General features: G+C 44.8%; 1 protein-coding gene across 3 annotated transcripts in view; it reads right to left on the bottom strand.

The window, feature by feature from the left end:
* Window positions 1-220: 220 nt before the first annotated feature.
* Window positions 221-16172, bottom strand: part of Pard3b (par-3 family cell polarity regulator beta) — a 1014383-nt gene continuing 998431 nt past the window's right edge. For 2 of the 3 annotated variants that reach the window (XM_075951370.1, XM_075951371.1), the window contains exon 23: window positions 221-4969. In XM_075951370.1, coding sequence (XP_075807485.1) covers window positions 4612-4969 — 358 coding nt within the window. In that variant the 3' untranslated portion in view covers window positions 221-4611. The remainder of the gene's footprint in view (window positions 4970-16172) is intronic. The other variant, XR_012908166.1, reaches the window with a different exon arrangement.

Below are 16172 nucleotides of genomic sequence, written 5' to 3'. Positions count from 1 at the left end.
TTTACGCAACTATTCCTAACTGCAGCGAAATTACAGTTATGAAGTGGCAATGGAAATAATTTTTTTATGGTTGGTGTCACCACAACTCGAGGAACGCTACTAAAGGATGGCAGCATTAAAAAGTTCGAGAACCGCTGCATTAGATTTGCTGCTGCAGAGTGAGCAGGCACAAGCCCACCTAATCATTCATCAGATGCCCCAAACAAATCAGATGCTGATGTATCATTGATTGAATAAAGCTTTATTTTAATGCAAAATAAAACATGAAAAATTTATATACTCATATACAATAACATCCAAAATGTCTTCAGTGATATAAATGGAACCATATTAAAAAGTTTGCAGAGAATTCACTCTCCATCCCCGTATGCCAAAATATGATTTCACATAATTTATCTTTAGACTGTGTGAACAGGTGACTTGGTGATCACAGAAGAACGGGAGAGACTAGAGAAAGTGCGGGCATAAAGAACAGGGTTTGTGCTGTGTTCCAGCCATCACCAGCATTGCAGATGGAACGGAACACTTTCTGAAGGGCAGGCCAAGGCCTTGGGAATGGTTCACTTCCCACTTGGAGCTTAGTGGCCAAACTCGACTTCAACAGCCAGGCTGTGGGTGACTGCATGTCTATTTAAGGAGAGGAGGGAGAAAGTTACACTTTGAAGCCATAGTTTCATGTGAGCGTCCTGGCTTATTTTTAGATCTCCAACTTTTTTGCCCTCCCTTTTACTAGAAAGGTGACTCTGTAGGGATAACTTATGAAGAATCCCCGTCCCCATCTCACTGTAGCCTCGCCTCTACGCAAGGCTGGAATGAACTGAGAATGGAGAAACACCATTATGGACTTTTCTGAATGGAACTCCCTCCCGCCTCACTGTGTGAAACTCGGCCTTTCTGTTCACAAGGACCGGGGAGGCGGTGGGATGTCTACCCAATTTAACACCAGTTCGAAAGCTGCTCTCAGTGCTTCTCGTGTTACAGCGACACATTCCTTTATCAACTACTCTTCACTTCCTTCCATAGGCCTGAAACTCAGTAACACTGCTCAAACACTAAACAGCAGGCACACAAAACCGAATGGTGTTGATTTTCTCTATAGTCTTGTTCTCTCTGAGACCAGGGAACAGAGGAGCCAGCTCTCGGATCCTGAAGTTGCAGGAGGATTTCTTTCACACGGTAGGTTTAGCTAAGAAAATTCAAGGCAGTGGATCTTGTTTTAACTTTATTCTGTCGGCAGCGGAAATAAGGCTCCAACGGAGCCCCCAAGGCTCTGTTTCTCTAGAATTCTATTGAATACATCAGACTTTTTCTCCATGGGGTGCTGTGGGCTCAACACAGATGTTCTGAAAAGTCTAAGAATAAAGAGATTTTAAATAATTTTTTTCCCTAAGCTTTGTTTACTCTGAAATCATGATTTAAGAAAACGTTCCTTTGTCCCCTGATTCAATTCTGGAGGGAAACTGTATTAAGCCAAGAGGGATGATTGCCTCAGTCCAGGGATGTGATAGACCAGTGAGCTGTGTTTCTCTCTCTTGGAGAAGACTGAATTCTAGGGACTAAAGGTTTTTGGTGGTCTCTCTCTCTCTCTCTCTCTCTCTCTCTCTCTCTCTCTCTCTCTCTCTTGTCTTTCTAGTCATAGAAAAAAAGGGAGGAAAGAGGACCCGTGAAGCTGAGCAGCCCAGAGGCAAGTTTACAGGTTTTGATGAGCCCTCTCCCAGTTTCCAACTACAGAGAGATACCCAAGTGAGTTTTCCCAAGGTTGTAAATATCGCGGAGCTCTTTCCTTCTTCAGGGGACCTGCTGATCATAATAGCATGGACTTCCAGATAACCACCTGTTCTCCCAGAGCACCGGAAAATGGTCTTGATGACGTGGAGAGGAGACAGTTGGAGGGATAGTACTCAGGCATCTCTAAAGCTTACTGTACGAGCTGTTCTTAATCATTGCCCGGCTTGGTGCAGCCTCGGTCACAAATAGAATGTTAGTTCTTTAGGGCAGGATCAAACGCAGAGATTGCTATACTTTTAAGCAAGAAAAGAAAGCTGTTATCATTTCTTTTTTTGTTTTGTTTTCTTTAATAATACCTTTGAGCCTCTGAGGGCCTCTCGGGAACAGTGGCTATTGGACGGACTGTGTACACAGCACAAAGCCAAGGTCTGAAGCAGCTTTTCTGAAGCCTGCATATAGGGTGCTGTGTGCCTAAGGTGTCAGTGCTGGAGCTGGAAACACGAGCAGTCATCTGCAGGTGCCCTTCTCCACAGCTCACCACTGTCTCCTACCCATGGCCCACTATGCAGGTGCCCTTCTCCACAGCTCACCACTGTCACCTACCCATGGCCCACTATGCAGGTGCCCTTCTCCACAGCTCACCACTGTCACCTACCCATGGCCCACTATGCAGGTGCCCTTCTCCACAGCTCACCACGGTCACCTACCCATGGCCCACTAAGTGCTCCAGCCTTCCTGCCAGGGGAAACTTCAGCCTTGGACAGAATCAGTGCTTTACCGAAATTTGAGTAAAATATAGACCACATCAAAGAGTATCTTAAAAAAAAAAATCAACAACCCTCCCCCCACAAACCACTGGGTCTGGTTATATAGTCTAGGCTGGCCTCCAACTCACCCTGCAGTCCAGGCTAGCCTCCACCTTGAATTCTGCCTCCCGGGATTCTAGGCCTGTGCTACCCTATCTGGCTTAAGCTTGGTCTAATGCTCGCCCCGCCCCCAAAGCTGCATTTCCTTCACTGGGTCTTTTCTCCCAAAGAAAAGGCCCTTTCAGCCTGGTGGCCAGGGACCCTGTGGTGTTGCTGCAGCACCTTGCTGGGTAGATCCTGACCTCCCCCACTCCACTGAACAAATTACATATGATGTAAGGGTTCTGGCTGAGGAGAGATGGCAGGGGACAAAAAGCAACTTGACAGTCAATTTTTCAGAGGGCCACCATAATTGTGGTTTAGATAATGATCTCTCTTGAAGTCCAGCAAATGACACTATTTACGGCTAAAACCGGCGGTTGCATCATTCTTGGTAACAAAACTATTTAAGAAAAAAAATAAAAAGACTAAATTGGGCCAGATGACTACTCTATGTATTTTAGAATACCATAATGCAATAAATTCTGTCGGTCAGTGGTATTCTACTCTCAGCCAAAATATGCCTATATTGAACTAAAGACCTTTTGGGGACAGGGGCGAAGAGGGAATGTGAACAGCTTAGCAGACACCGAGAAATCCTGAGAGCCGGCTGTGTCTGCCATTTCGCAGTCTTTTGCTTGTGTTCCCACTTGGATCAGTTTGGAAGCCTCAGATGCTCTGTTGTGAAGAAAAGCTCAAAGGGAGCAAGGGTGGCTTTTCAGGTTCTTGTGCCAGAGCCAGATACTTTTTCTGTCTTTGTCTTTTAAATCAGGTGGAGCCCTTGGCTTGGCCCTGACGTTTGTTAATGAGACAGAGCAGATGCAGGCTGATTTACTTCCTCTGATTTCTTCCTCATCAAACATCCAGAAGGCAATTTTCTCTTTTACTCTCCATACCGGTAATCACATGTGTTTGGAAACACACACACACACACACACACACACACACTTCCACCTACTTTCTGGTGACCAGCTTCCTCACTGACCCTGACCCTGCGGCAGAGGCAGATGGGTACTGTTTGGCACTGAGTCTGGAACTGACATCCCTAGGACATTGCTCTCTGTGCGGCCTGACCAGCAGGCTCTCTTTCCTTTTACCATGCTACTCACATGTATACTTTCCCCCTTAAGTAGAAGTCTCAGTGAAGCTAATGACAGGCATTTGGGGAGGACTGTGAAATCGGCTGTCTGTCCAAGCATGCATGCCAGGGCCTGGGAGGGAGACCAGCAAGGCCCACGGGAGAGCCAGCCCTCTTCACCTGCTCACTGTGGTGCTTGGCTGGAAAGACCACATCCTCCCAGGACGCTAATGCTGCACTCAGATTCTACTGGCTTTTACATCAAAAGCAAGGAAATGTGGACACTTTATATCAAACAAGCAGTACCAGGGAGCCAAGGTAGACTATAAATAAGAAAACGCAGTCTTCCTTGGGCTCCAAAGTCTCACAGAGGTCACTGGTCACGATTATTGTTACTTGGTTCTCAGTGAAAACACCGTTCTTATGAAGACACCCATGTTCACAGCCTCTTTACTTTGTCACTGTGTAGATCTCACAGCTCCATCTCTGAAAGGGTGACTAGGCCTGGCCGAGACAGGGACCTCTGTGCTGTTTCCTCTCTGTGTGGTGATGAGGTGGGGGGGGGGGGTGTAACCAGCTCTGGTTTTCTAACCAGGGTTTACTATAGTGTAACTCCATTGATTGTTAATCAATTCCCACCCTCCTTCAATCAACCAGCCTTTCAAGTATCAGGAAGTACTGTTTTTTATGACCCCTCCCCCTTCTTCCTTTGGAGTCCACATCCCCAAACCCCCTGTCCCCCTTTTCCCTCTTCTGATTAGCAATCAAGTGTCAACATCCTCAGTGAGCAAGGGCCGCTCTGTACTGGAGCACCTTAAACTAGAGAAGGCCTTAGGGTCTAGCAAGGGCAAAGGTGGTGTTGGATAGCTTCCTTGCTTGGAAGATCTCTGCGATGTTCAGCTATACGGCTGCAGTCATGGGGTTTTTCTGCCTGGGATCCTGGTTACCATAGCGGTGCCGGTCAGGGCTGCCCCCTCGGGGCCCTGCTCTGCCCATCTCCTGATAGACCGGAACTCTGTGGTGCTGCGGTGGGGAAGGTGGAACGTCTTGTCTGAAGGGTCCTCTGTGCTGATGCGCTGGTGGGCGTGGGTAGTACTGAGGACGCTGGAGATCAGCCGCCCTCAGATCTGAGGGGCGGGGATAGCCCCCTCTTGGGGGGTGCACAGGATGAGGCCCGGGGTAGTACGGAAGCTCTCTTTCATTGTAGCGCCCTCGGGGTGCTGCCATCAGGTAGTCCACAGGATCTGCGGAGCCTCCCCTAGTAAGAAAAGCAGAGAGATGCATCAGGACTCTGGTGTTGCTCCCAGCTGAAGACCCCATGCTTCTGCCTTGACTGCATCGGCTGTGACCATACCCTAGGCCTGGGCCAGGGTGTATGAGCAGATATGATGTGTGCCCTTAAACAATGGGAGAGGGGACCTTCTTCTTCTTTGCCACCGTAGACTTCAAGGTGAAAACCATGTGCGGGGAAGGCAGAGCAACGAGAATTCAAGAACGCAGGTCCTTGACAGACAAGCTACCATGCCACCTAGGGCAGCTTACACTCACACTGGTACACGAGAAGAAATACATTCCTGTGTTGCTTATGCCCTTTTATATTCACGTTCATTACAGCAATCAAACGAGGGATGCTTGGCCCCGTTAAGCCTGTGGCTGTGAGAACCCGAGTCTGTAAGAGAGACGGCAGCAATAATACTCTGGGCCGGGGTCCTCAGAAACCGCACTCATTTCCCTCCTAGATGGCAGGGGTGCTCGCTGAAAGGGCTGTGTGTGGCCCTGGCTAGGTCCGGTGGCTGCTGTCACATCCCTGTTTGAATTAGTGTGCCTCCCTCCACTGTTCCCCAAAGAACTCTCAACTCAGAGCTGGGAAATTGCCCACCTGGAACTGTGATAAAAGTAATTCGGTCTACCACAAAGTTAGTAGCAAAAACCACGGTGCCCCGCATAAGAGGCTGCATACAGAAAGGTCTAGGGCAAGAACACATACTAATGGGGAACGAGCCTGTCTGGAACTTTCTACTGAAGACAAGCATTATCTGATCTGCTGGCCATAACAGAAACAATACATCTCCAGACAATATGCGAGCCTGGGGTGAGACAGTGTCTTCTGTTGCAGCCCTTGAAATCCCAGTAAAGCTTCTGCGCACGCGCACGTATTGGCCAGTGGCACTCAGCACGCCACCAGATCCCCCCCCCCTTCTTATTTCTCTGCTCCTCGTGATTTTTACCAACAATAATGACCACTGAAAAGCCCGCCAATGTCAGGGTACAGACTGCTTGTACACTTGACAGCAATGACAGGTCTGTACAAATACCATACCTGTGGTTAATCAGACATCGTCAATGAGGGCCCAAATCACCCTGTGACCTGTGGAGTTGGATGTTAAAATAACCCTGTTCCCCCAAATCAATGAAGACTTGACAAGTCTGAGCGCCTGGAACCCGAGGAAAGCCACCTGTGAATGTGGTCCTAAGGATGAACAATCTAGTCTTCCGTCTACAATTATCTGTGGAGGTGTGTGCGCCCTGTTTGCTATGTATAATAATGAACGATGGATTCCTGAATTTGGGGTAATTTAGTTAGTGAGAATTTTCAGATCAAAAATCAAATTGTTTGCGTACAAATTGTCCATAGCCATCAGTGGTTCCTATTCAGTTTGGGCCGCTTTGCTCTATGCTAAATTGCCATGACAAATAGAGCAGGCGTACATCGCTAATCACCTGTCACTAGGACCTTGCGAAATAAAGGACCCATTTGTCACCATCCCTTTCCTTGACAATTTCATCTTTTTATTTAGAAAATTTCCAGCACTTGTTGTATCTTTTACTGTAAAAAAAAAAAAGAAAGAAAGAAAAAGAAAAAAAATTAAAGACCTCGTCTTTCAACCACCGTGCTCATTTCTGTTTCCTTTGGCTCAAGCTGTAGATTGCAGAAACACTTAAGAAAATTCCTTAACCTGTGTTTCCTTTCAAAAGCGACCAGAGGTATTTCTCTGCATGAAGTGGAACATGTGGTTTCTCTGTCCTCATTTTAAGTCCTTAGGATAAATCACTGACATTTGCAACACACAAACATTATCTGCCTTCAACCCAGCACACAACCAACGCTCCCTCTGGACTCTCTTAGCAGGAATGTTTCCTGTTTTAAATGGAAAGAGAGAAGGGAGAAATTCCAGGCCTTTTTTTTTTCCTGTGGTCCTGGTCTCTCTCTAAAGATTTCTTGCTTTTAAAACAGAACATTATAAAAGACAGAATGCCTTTGGGTTTGCTTTTCCTTTCTTTCTTTCTTTTTTAAGTTGTGGAGAAAATCCAGAGCAAGTGGTGATGGGAGAGAAGCCACCCTGCATGCCTGGCTGCATGTGGGGTCAGAGAGGAGACTATCTCCTCCCTCACACCTCACCCTGCCACTAGCCAGCACTCACTGCAAGGAGGAGGGAGGGGTCCAAGGGCAGAGAGGGAGACCCCAAGATAGCAGCATGGTCCCAGAGGACTTCTCTGTTGGATTATAAATTGGGAGGCTTGCTTACATGTGGCAGACACAGTGAGGTGCTGCTCTTTGTCAAGCAGGGGTGGCATGGACATTGTCATTCTCTGTGGAACTCATCATAACAGTTATTGTTTGTAATTTTTTCAGGGAGAAGAAAAACAATGAGCTGCCCTGTAAAAACATGATTGAAAGTTCAGAGACTGCTGGGAGACCTCTCCTCCTAGGCTGCTGTTTATGACATCCACCTGAAAGCCTATCATTTTCTACAGACTTTCACCAGACCCACTTCTAAACTATTGCTAATATTATCACATGAGCATGCTCATGTCAACATTTAAAAGAACCATTTTTTGGGGTACTGGAGAGATGGTTTAGAGGTTAAGGGTGCCCTTGCAGGGGACCAGAGTTCTATTCCCTAGAGCCCACATGGGTGGCCTAACATCCTCTTGTAGCTCTAGCTCCATAAAATCTAAGTTACACTCATGTACACATGTGTACACACACAACACACACACACACTTAAAAAGTAACAATTTTTAAGTAGGAAAAAAACCCCTCCTCTATGAGTCCCTCCTGCAGCCCTGACCACCACAGAGAAGTGGGCCAGAAGCAACTGGAATGGTGGGAGAGGGAGCTCATTCTGGCTCACAGTTTCAAAGGGAACAGTCACCCTGATGGAGATGTGGTGAACTGGAGTGTAGGGCTAAGCTCCTCATATGGATGCGGGATCAGTAAACTAATGGGAACCAGAAGTGGACATTACCTTCAAGGTCCACTCCAGGCCAACCTATTTCCCTTAGACAGGTCACATAGACCAACGGTTCAACAACTCTCCCTAACAGTGCCATCAGTTGGGTACCAAATATTTAAACCCAATGATCCTGTGAGGGGAACATTCCCTTTAAGTTTCTGTTTTCCCACTGAGTAGGCTCATTTCTGGAGGCCTTTGCTTGGAAGCTCTTAGGGATGGTTTCAGGTATGTTCCAAATCACAGGGATGCAAGCAGCTATGAAAAAGATGAACGTTAATTATTTTCCTCAAACAAAGTCATAGGTTCAAACCATAAAACATCCTCTTTAGCCATGTAACTGAATAAGGAAGAAAGAGCTGAGCTATTGTTGTTTTGTTAGTCTTTAGTGTCTTCTTTTATAGGGTATCTCTGTGAGACTGAGTGTTGGTGAGGAGAGGAGAAATTCAGTCTGTTCTGGAGAAGACCTGTCAGAGGGACTGACATGTCCTGCCTTGAGCCAATCCTAAGACATCCAGGGCAGCTTCCTCAGGAGACTCTGATTATCTGATTATAACAAGGACCCAACAGGCAAGTGTGTCAGGAACTCAGGACTCCAGATTTTTCATGTGACCCTATGAGGCTTGTTTGCATGTATTATTAATTTCTTTAAAATAAAGAAGACGCTGCTCAACTTTAAAATCTTACTACACAGAAACCAAATTTACTATAGGAAAGAGAAACATGACTGTATTTGTTTTTCTTGTAACTTTGAGTGAATGTGTGAGAAAATTCACTTCAAATTCCTGTTTCCTTTCTGAGTAGGATCATTTCTGGAATCTGGAGACTTAGGGCTTGCTTGGAAACTCACAGCAATGGTTCCAGGTATGTTTTAAACCACACATGCATGCAACAGTGCAAATAATAACAAAACATGACAAAGACATGGGTTATTTACACATAAAGTAACAAATAGATCGTGTGCTTTCCAAGGAAACTTTCTTTTTGTGGCATCTTACTATATAACTAGTTTACATTTCATGGAAAAGACTTGGAAATGAGAGCCCACACTGATCAGTTAATCCCTGGGGCCAGTCATCATCATATATGGAAGGATGGAAGATATGCTTCTGTTTGGTTAAACAATTATGCTCGGGAAGGGGGATGATATTGGAAGGACAGATCCCTATAATTCTATTTATGAAGAAGTAGGTTACTGTTCTCAGTGGAGTAGAGAGAGGTACAAGGCAAGTGTCCATCCCCCTATCATTGTACCCTTCTGACAGAGAAAATCTCCATCCCTAGTGCTCAGTGGAGAGAAAATTTGAAAGAAAATGGCCCCTAAAGGAAGTGTCACTATAAGGAGGTGTGGCCTTGATGGAGAAGGTGTGGTTTTGCTGGAAAAAGTATGTCACTGTGGAGGCAGGCTTTGAGGATTCATATATGCTCAAGCCACTCCCAGTGAGACAGACTACTTCCTGTTTCCTGCAAGCTGTAGGACTCTCAGCTGTTTCTCTAGCACCATGTCTGCCTGCCTCATGTCACACCATGATGACAATGGACTGAACCTCTGAACTAGAAAGCACCCATGTAAATGTTTTCCTTTGTAAGAGTCGCCATGGTCACGGTGTCTCTTCACAGCAATAGAAATCCTAACTAATTTTGGTAAGTGATATTTATCCAGAAAGTTGTTATGTCCCCCTTTCATTTCTGATTTCGTTAATTTGGATATTCTCTCTCTGTCTTTTGGTTAGTTTGGATAAAGGTTTGTCTATTTTCTCAAAGAACCAACTCTTTGTCTCATTGATTCTTTATATTGTTTTCTTTGTTTCCATTTTGTTGATTTCAGCTCTCAATTTGATTATTTCCTGCAGTCTAGTTCTCCTGGGTGAGTTTACTTTTTTGTTGTTGTTCTAAAGTTTTCAAATGTTCTGTTAATTCACTAGTGTGGGATTTATTCAGCTTCTTTATGTAGGCATTTAATGCCATGAACTTTTCTCTTAACATTGCTTTCATTGTGTTCCATAAATTTGGGTGTGTTATGTGGTTATTTTCATTAAACTGAAAAGCTTCTGTAAAGCGAAGGACAGGGTCAACAAGACAAACTGACAGCCTACAGAAGAAGAAAAGATCAAACAGAGGTCTGATTTCCAAAATATACAAAGAACTCAAGAAATTGGTCATCAAAACAACAAATAATCCAATAATAAAAAACAAAAAACGGAGAACAGACCTAAACAGAGGAATTTAAAATGGCTGAAAGAAAATCAGAGCATTAAATGCCTACATAAAGAAGCTGAATAAATCCCACACTAGCACAGACATTAAGGGCATCATTGAATAAATGGGACCTCCTGAGACCAAGAAGCTTCTGTAAAGCAAAGGACACTGTCACTAAGACAAAAAGGCAACCCACTGACTGGGAGAAGATCTTCACCAACCCCGCAACTGACAAAGGTCTGATCTCCAAAATATATAAAGAACTCAAGAAACTATACTGTAAAAGGCTAATCAACCCAATTATAAAATGGGGCACTGAGCTGAACAGAGAATTCTCAACAGAAGAAATTCAAATGGCCAAAAGACACTTAAGATCATGCTCAACTTCCTTAGCAATCAGGGAAATGCAAATCAAGACAACTTTAAGATACCATCTTACACCTGTCAGAATGGCTAAAATAAAAAACACCAATGATAGCCTTTGCTAGAGAGGTTGTGGAGAAAGGGGTACACTCGTCCATTGCTGGTGGGAATGCAATCTTGTGCAACCACTTTGGAAAGCAGTGTGGTGGTTTCTCAGGAAATTTGGGATCAACCTACACCTGGACCCAGCAATACCACTCCTGGGAATATACCCAAGAGATGCCCTATACAACAAAAGTATATGCTCAACTATTTTCATAACAGCATTGTTTGTAATAGCCAGAACCTGGAAACAACCTAGATGCCCTTCAATGGAAGAATGGATTAAGAAAAAAAAAAAAAAAAAGAAAGTATGGAATATATACATATTAGAGTACTATTCAGCAGTAAAAAACAATGACTTCTTGAATTTTGCATACAAATGGATGGAAATAGAAAACACTATCCTGAGTGAGGTAAGCCAGACCCAAAAAGAGGAACATGGGATGTACTCACTCATATTTGGTTTCTAGCTTAAATAAAGGACATTGAGCCTATAATTTGTGATCCTAGAGAAGCTAAATAAGAAGGTGAACCCAAAGAAAAACAAATAGGCATCCTCCTGAATATTAACCTTCATCAGGGGATGAAAGGAGATAGAGACAGAGACCCACATTGGAGCACCGGACTGAAACCTCAAGGTCCAAATCAGGAGCAGAAGGAGAGAGAGCACGAGCAAGGAACTCAGGACCGCGAGGGGTGCACCCACACACTGAGACAATGGGGATGTTCTATCTGGAACTCACCAAGGCCAGCTGGCCCGGGTCTGAAAAAGCATGGGATGAAACCGGACTCGCTGAACATAGCGGACAATGAGGACTACTGAGAACTCAAGAACAATGACAATGGATTTTTGATCCTACTACACGTACTGGCTTTGTGGGAGCCTAGGCAGTTTGGATGCTCACCTTACTGGACCTGGATGGAGGTGGGGGTTCCTTGGACTTCCCACAGGGCAGGGAACCCTGATTGCTCTTTGGGCTGACGAGGGAGGGGGACCTGATAGGGGGAGGGGGAGAGAAATGGGAGGCGGTGGCGGGGAGGAGACTGAAATCTTTAATAAAAAAGTGGGAAAAAAATAAAATAAAAGTTGATAATAGATGTTAAAAAAATAAAATGGCTGAAAGATACTTAAGGCAATACGCAATATCTTTAGCCATCAGAGAAATGCAAATCAAAACAACTCTGAGATTCCGTCTTATACCTGTAATAATGTTTAAGATCAAAACACTGATGACAACTTAATGCTGGAGAGTTTGTGGGGTACAGAGAACACTCCTACATAGCTGGTGGGAGTGCAAACTGGTACAGCCTCTTTGAATATCAGTCTGGCAATTTCTCAGAAAATTAGGAAACAACCTTCCTCAAAACCTAGCAATACCACTTTTGGGTATATACACAAAGGATATTCAAGCAAGGACATGTGCTCAACTGTGTTCATAGCAGTTTTGTTTGTCATAGCCAGAACCTGGAAACAACCTAAATGCCCCTCAACCGAAGAATGGATAAGAAAATCGTGGTACATTTACACAACGGAGTACTACACAGCAGAATAAATAATGATATCTTGAAATTTGAAGGCAATTGGATGGATCTAGAAAACATCATATTGAGTGAGGTAACCCAGACCTAGAAAGACAATTATCACATGTACTCACTCATAAGTGGCTTTTAGACATAAAACTAAGAAAGCCAGCCTATAATTCACAATCCCAGAGAACCTAGACAACAATGAGGACCTTAAGAGAGACATACATGGATCTAATCTACATGGGAAGTGGAAAAAGACAATATTTCCTGAGTAAATTGTGAGCATGGGGACCATGGGAGAGGGCTGAAGGGTAGGGGAGAGGAAGAGAGGAGAGCAGAGAAAAATGCAGAGCTCAGTAAGAGCAATAAAACAAATCCTAACTGAGACACTACAGTTAGTTGACCTCACTGCTCTTGTCTTTCCTTTGGCCTTGAAGAACTTACACAGTGGGTATCTGGGAAGTTGCCACTGACTCTTATGCCTCTGGCAATCGCCTTGGAGCTCAGCACAGGGCTTCTGTCTCATGGTGCTCCCTAAGTGTACGCTGAGGGTTTCAAGGGAAGATGCCCAGGTGGACCTGGTAAGCGGGGATCAGTAGGTGGGGCTCGGTGAGCGACAGGCAGGAGGAGAGCAGAGGAAGAAGAAAGAGCAGGCTCACTTGGAGCCAGGGATCCATGATGCCTGAAGTAAGAGTGATTCTTAATGTTTCCGGAGGAAAGAAGGTAGGGGTGAGGAAAGTGTCCGATCAGATCCAACATAGAAAGACTATTTTCCAGGCACAACAGGGAAGATGCACATTTGAACTCAGCAATTGTAACAACACACATCAGAGCTGTGCAAGCTCTAGCTAGTCAGAGCTCCAGCATAGAGGAGACAAGATGGGCAGGAAAGCCCAGCACTGGCCGAGAAGCTATCAGCATTTTGTCCTTGGGCTGAGGGAAAGTCAGTTTCCTAAAGATGGGATCCTTAGGAGGTTGGCCATATTCCCAAAAGCAGTTGGAGCAGCACAAACTGAACTCAGTGGGAAAAGGAAAAAAAAAAAGAAGAAAGTTCAAAATTGGGTGGGAAGAGATGGTTACTGAGAGGAGTTGATGGGGTGAATATGTTCAAAATGCATTATAATGAAATCCTTGGTTAATTAGTTAAAATTGTGTTTTAAATGATCTGGTTTATTTTTATTTTATTATTGTTTTAAATGATGGGTTTACTAGGTACAGGTTATGTGCACTTATTTAAGAATCAGTTAAGGAATGTTTTCACAATAGTCTGGCGAGGAACTTTTCTTTATTTCTGTCATAAACACAAGAATGTAGGAACATCTTGATTCATGTTCAGGATCAGGCTCCAGATAAGGGATTGGAGGGAGACTGTTGAGCTCACGTGCAATGTGCATAGCTTCAAGCCCTGAGTTTCGTGGTTGATTGATGAAGATAAACCAGAGGTGGAGGTGATGTCCACTGCCCCTCGGACCCAGCACTAACCCACTTTTCTCCACAGAAGCACACATGATGGATGACTTTCATATAAACCACACATGCCCAAGAGAGGCAGGAATTAGGATTATGCAAACCTGTCTCCCACCTGCTGTAACTCAATGTCCTTTCCTCCCAGCAAAGAGAGAACAGAGGCGTTGGGGATAGTTGGACCTGCTCTGCTGAGGGACGATGGGAACTATTCGCAGCCTTCTGTTCTGCTAATGGCACCGAGCTGCCTTGCTGACAGAGACACGCATGTGTCAGGTCTGGGGCTGAGGACCATGTCTGCATCTCATCCAACAGTTCCTTGTAGGGCAAGGAAAGTACACTGAAGCTGAATGGGGGGGCGGTAACTAAGGGACAAGCCAGTGTGAAGACAAAGAACTAAGGTTTGCAGCACAAAGTGTGGAGCCACAGGAATTTATAAGCAAGGGCTCTGCCCACCTTAGACATAGATAATGGATTTCTTTCCTTTTCTATTTTCAGTTTTGGATAAACTTCCAAAGGCCAAATTCTCGTCCCTGTTAATTTCTATAAGATACCATGTGTGTTGTAGCCTAAACAAAAGACAATTTAAAAAGCAAAGCAAAACAAGACAACCAAAGTAAAGCCAACCCCCTCTTTCCTTTATGGCAGTGGTTCTTGACTTGTGGGTCACCACCCCTTTGGCAAACCTCTGCGTCCAAAACTATTTACATTGAAGTCTAGAGCAGTAGCAAAATTACAGTTACGGAGCAGCAATGAAAACAGTTGTATGGTTGGGGTCACCACAGCATGAGGAACTGCACTCAGGAGTGGCAGCGTCAGGAAGAACCACTGCTTTATGGGTTTTCTTTTTTAATTTCTTGGTAATAATTGATTGTAACCAAATTTGGGGTCCTATGGTGCAAGCCTCCTGGTGGTGTGTGACTCACAAGCGTGTTCTTGTTGGCAGGATGCGGACACTGGTAAAGCCATGCTCTTTCTCAATGTGCCATACAGACTGGGTCTCTGCCCCAGGATTTGCAAAGTATCCAAAGATTAAAAAAAAAAAGGCAGTGCAAACGAATATGCTCTTCAGCTGCCCATGTGATGTGGACAGACGCTTTTAGTCTGTGTTTGGAATTCCTTCAGGGTCAGGTTTCCAGTTACCAAGCCTCCATCCGTGGTCCAGGCACGAATGCGGTTGGCCTGGATTAGCGGAGCCCTCTGCAAAGCATATTACATAGCTTTGATTTCAGCAGATTTTACAGAGCCATAAACTATAATGACCATTTGATGACCTACGACACAGGAATGATTGCAGAAAAGAATTCCCGCTTTCATCACTCACATCAGTCGTTGCAGGCAATGGAAAGCAGAAGCGAGTGTCACTACAGATACTTCTGGTCCCTCTTACACACCGAGGGGATGTTTCCAGAGAAAATGGAAGAGAGCTGCCAGTGGAGTGCTGGGAAGACAAACACCACTTCCATCACCCCCGTTTGATTTCTCCCTCGGTGTCTTTCATCAACCACCACAAATAGAATGCATTTCAGAACAAATGACACGTACAGGGAGTCTCAGCTTCTCCATCAGCCTGGCAGAGAGCTATGGAAAATGGCCGTTAGAGTACTTCATCCTGTCAGGTAACAGTGATCCTGCTTAAATAACCTCTTTTATGAGGAGCTGAGAGTTTTCTAAAGTATCCTGTCAAGGACATTTAGAAAGGACAAGTGTGAGGACACAGGGGGAGAAGGAATTCTTTGACTGCAAAAACCCGTCATGGAATCCATTTCAGAGACAAACTAGCAGATAATTCCCCTGTTGTTTCTGGAGCCAGAGAGGCGCTTTATATAAAGAGAATGGTGACCAAAGAAAGAAATCGTAACTTGACCAACCATGCCAGTAAGTCACCTTCCTTTCTCCCTACTGTATCAGGAGTTCTGGAATGTCATTATCTAAGCATGGAGGATTCCATCTGCTCATCACACAGGAGAGTACGGTAACATTTCAAGGGCAGACTCAAGGGGCTGACAGGTCGGGGCCTCCTCTGCCCCTCAGGGGAAGCACTATAGAACTCCTGCCCAAGGTTACTTCCTGTAGACAGGATATTCCTGAGGTAAAACACAGATTCACAAAAGCTGCCTTTCCCTGCTGTATGTGTAGATTATATATACATATAATCTACAGTTTGCTAATGCCTACAGTTCTCGGAGAAGATATTCACGTACACCTCTTTATTCCTTCGAGTGATTTCTAAATTAATATAAATTAAATGAGTCATGTTCCCTTTCCCCTCCTCCCATCAATTTCCAAAGCCTGAGAATTTGATGTAAATCACCTATAATCATTACAATCCCTTCTCACCCTGGGCAAGAAGTGCAACGAGAGAGTCAAATCTCTCTCTCTCTCTCTCTCTCTCTCTCTCTCTCTCTCTCTCTCTCTCTCTCTGTGTGTGTGTGTGTGTCTCTTTCTGTCTGTCTGTCTCTCTCTCCACACACACACACACACACACACACACACACACACACACACACACACACACCACACACACACAGAGAGAGAGAGAGAGAGAGAGAGAGAGAGAGAGAGAGAGGG

This window comes from Microtus pennsylvanicus, chromosome 17 (genome assembly GCF_037038515.1).
Source record: "Microtus pennsylvanicus isolate mMicPen1 chromosome 17, mMicPen1.hap1, whole genome shotgun sequence".
NCBI lineage: Eukaryota > Metazoa > Chordata > Mammalia > Rodentia > Cricetidae > Microtus > Microtus pennsylvanicus.
Note: the sequence above shows the minus strand (reverse complement) of the source record. Positions and strands in the feature narration are given on the sequence as shown.